The 3,540-nt window shown below is 46.5% G+C and overlaps 1 protein-coding gene across 1 annotated transcript; it reads left to right on the forward strand.

Moving 5' to 3' along the window:
• The first annotated feature begins 280 nt into the window (after positions 1 to 280).
• Positions 281 to 1,242, forward strand: LOC116832389 (olfactory receptor 52M1-like). Its single transcript, XM_032793086.2, has one exon. It carries the CDS (start codon positions 281 to 283, stop codon positions 1,202 to 1,204), a length of 924 nt encoding a protein of 307 aa, XP_032648977.1. The 3' UTR covers positions 1,205 to 1,242.
• The last annotated feature ends 2,298 nt before the right edge of the window (positions 1,243 to 3,540 follow it).

Here is a 3,540-nt window from a genome sequence, read left to right on the forward strand (position 1 = left end):
CGCGCGGCTCCGGTGGACCGCCCGCAGGAATGACTGTGGCAGTTCCACCGGAGCTGCGGGATCAGCGGGGGAGGTGTCGAAATGGCCGTGCACCTAGGGCACAAGAAACCCTAGAGCCGGTCCTGCATATAGTGTTTCATATTAACAATGTCTCTCCATCCAGGCATTTGTACTGTGACCATCACCCTAGGCCTGGACACATACGGGAAGTTGTGGGAACATATGGTACATCCAGGAGACACCGTTCTGTCTCAGAGTTGGACACCTTCTCCCCTATTCCATGTTAGATTCCAACATAATCAACTTCACCAAACCCTCCACCTTCATCCTGCTGGGCATTCCTGGCCTGGAGGCGGCCCATATCTGGATCTCCATCCCCTTCTGCACCATGTACACCATAGCCATCTTGGGGAACTTCATCATCCTGTTCATTGTGAAGAGGGAACCGAGTCTCCATGGGCCCATGAACTATTTCCTCTGCTTGCTGGCCATCACCGACCTGGTCCTGTCCACATCCATCCTGCCTAAAATGCTGGCAATCTTCTGGTTCAATTCCAGAGAGATCGATTTCAGTGCTTGCCTCACCCAGCTGTACTTCATTTACTGCTTCTCAGCGATGGAATCTGGGATCTTTGTGGCCATGGCTTTTGATCGCTATGTGGCCATCTGCCATCCCCTGAGACATTCCATCACCCTGACAAACCCCGTGGTGGCCAAGATTGGCCTGTCCGTGGTGCTGCGCGGCATCATGCTCATACTGCCCTATCCCTTACTGGCAAGGCAGTGGCCATATTGCAGAACCAACATCATCCCCCACTCGTACTGCGAGCATATTGCCATGGTGAAGCTGACCTGCACAGACATCCGCATCAGCAGTTACTATGGCCTGCTAGTGGCATTCTTTGTGATTGGTCTGGATGTGATTTTTATTACTATGTCCTATATCCAGATCCTCAGGGCAATCTTCAGCCTCCCCACAAAGGACGCCCGGCTCAAGACTTTTGGGACCTGCGGTTCTCACCTCTGTGCCATCTTAGCCTTTTACATCCCAACTCTTTTCTCCTCCTTCCTTCACCGTTTTGGCCACAATGTGTCCCTGCATTTACACATTCTCATTGCCAACATGTACCTCCTTGTGCCCCCCATGCTAAACCCCATCATCTATGGGATGAGGACCAAACAGATCCGCGACAGGCTGCTCTAGTTCATTACTCGTAAAGGCACCTAATATTTTCTCCAGGTGCTCTGGCTCTTACATTGAGCAGTTGCTAGTGATGTGGTGCTGGGCTCTCTTCCCTGAATCACCTACTGGACAGTCAAAGTGACATTAATCCTTTCCTGGCCTTGCTGTGCTGTGTCAGTGTGACAGACTGGGGAATCAGTCTGTATAGAACTCATTAACTCATAGGGTTGCCTCCTTTCTAATTTCTGGTAACTGGATCCCTGAGGTCCTGCCCACTTCTTTCACCAAGGTCCCATCCCTGTTGCTCAATCCTCTCCTCCCCTCCCCCATCACTCACTGGACCATTATGACCTCCCACCCACCTTGATGCATTGGCACTTCCACAGGCTAATTTGGCTCTTGAAATCTTATGTTTTAACAGATAACTTAGCAATTAGCTGACAGGAATAATGTATCCCATTCCTATATACAAGTAATAAAATTATATTAATAGCCCACTTACTCAGCTCTAATACTAACATGTTGACAGACATTTTTTTGGTTACTCACTTAAGGGCAGTGGTTAGGTTTAAAGATTTAATGTATATTCTTACTTTGTTACTAACTCTGCACAGAGAGAGAGACCCCATCAGGCCTCCTGGGTTCTCTCTCAGCTGCGGGAGCGAGGTGGGGTACAGTAAGTTAAGGCAGGGGGGAAGATACATCTGGGGTCTATATAACATCAGACAGTGGGTAAGACAAATGGTCTATCTAGCCCCGTATCCTATCTCACAACAGTGCCCAATACCAGATGCTTCAAAGGGAATGAACAGAACAGGAAAATTCTGAGAGATCCATCCCCTGTTGTGTGGTCTCAGCTTCTGGTAAACAGAGGCAAGGGGCACACAGAACATGGCACTGGCTCCCTGCTAATAACTATTTATGGACCTGTCAAACAGATAGTAAAGCGTTAACAAGTCCAGTAAACCTGGCTAACACCTGACTAGAGGACCAATCAGGAGACAAGATACTTTCAAATCTCAGTGGAGAGAAGTCTTTGTTTTGTGTTGCTTTCATTGTTCTCTGTTCCCTCGGGGATCTAAGAGGGACCAGACAGGTACACAGACTCTCCAATCTTCTGTTCAATTTAGTAAGTACCAGTTAGAAAGGTGGTTTAGTCTTTTTTTTGTTTGTTTTCTTTATTTGCAAATGTGTATTTTGCTGGAAGGATTGTAGCTCTGTTGCAACTTGTATTTGTGCTGGGGGGAGGATTCTCCCTGGTGTCTATAAGCTGAAAGACCCTGTAATATTTTCCATCTTGATTTTACAGAGACAATTTTTACTTTTTCTTTCTTTTATTAAAAGCTTTTCTTTTTAAAAAACCTGATTGATTTTTTTCCCCTTGTTAATGCTCAAGGGAATTGAGTCTAAACTCAGCATGGAGTGGTGGGGGGAAAGGAGGTGCGGGGAAGGCGAATTTCCCTTTGTTTTAGATTCACGGAGCTTGAATCTCTCTCTCTCTCCAGGATAGCCCAGGGAGGGAAAGCCTGGGAGAGGACACGGCGGGGGAAGGGTTTATTTTCCCTTGTGTTAAGATTCAAGGAATTTGGATTTTGTTTCACCAGTGAGTTGGTGAAGCCTCTCCAGACGACCCAGGGAGGGAAAGTCTAAGAGGGGGAAAGGGCGGGGGGATAGTCAGTTCCTCCTTGTTTTAAGATCCAGGGGGTCTGGGTCTTGGGGTCCCCTGGGAAGGTTTTGGGGGGACCAGAGTGTACCAGGCACTGCAAGTCCTGGTTGGTGGCAGCGCTACATGATCTAAGCTGGTAATTAAGCTTAGAGGAATTCATGCTGGTACCCCATCTTTTGGATGCTAAAGTTCAGAGTGGGGGTGTGTACCATACCAGGACTTACCTTTCATTAACTTACCTAGTTCTTATTGAAGCCCTGTTACAGTTTTGGCCTTTACAGCATCACCTGGCAAAGTGTTCCACAGGTCAACTGTGAAGAAATCTTTCCTTTGGTTTGTTTTAAATCTGCTGCCTACTAATTTCATTGGCTGACCCCTAGTTCTTGTGTTATTTGAAGGAGTAAATATCATTTTCTTATTGAATTTTTCCAAACCACTTACGATTTTATTTACTTTCTCATATCCCCCTTAGTCATCTCTTTTCAAAACTGAAAAGCCCCAGTCATTTTAATCTCTCCTCATATGGAATATCCGTTTGGGTCAATTAGCCTGCTAGTTGCATAAACCTTTCTGATCCTATGTCATAACTAATAACTCACATTTGATTATATGAACTGTCTGTACCCTTAGGTCTTTTGGCTTTTCCTGTACTCTTTGCTCACACTCCTTGAGCTAAGGGGCAGGAAGCTGG

Source organism: Chelonoidis abingdonii, unplaced genomic scaffold (genome assembly GCF_003597395.2).
Source record: "Chelonoidis abingdonii isolate Lonesome George unplaced genomic scaffold, CheloAbing_2.0 scaffold0620, whole genome shotgun sequence".
Lineage (NCBI taxonomy): Eukaryota > Metazoa > Chordata > Testudines > Testudinidae > Chelonoidis > Chelonoidis abingdonii.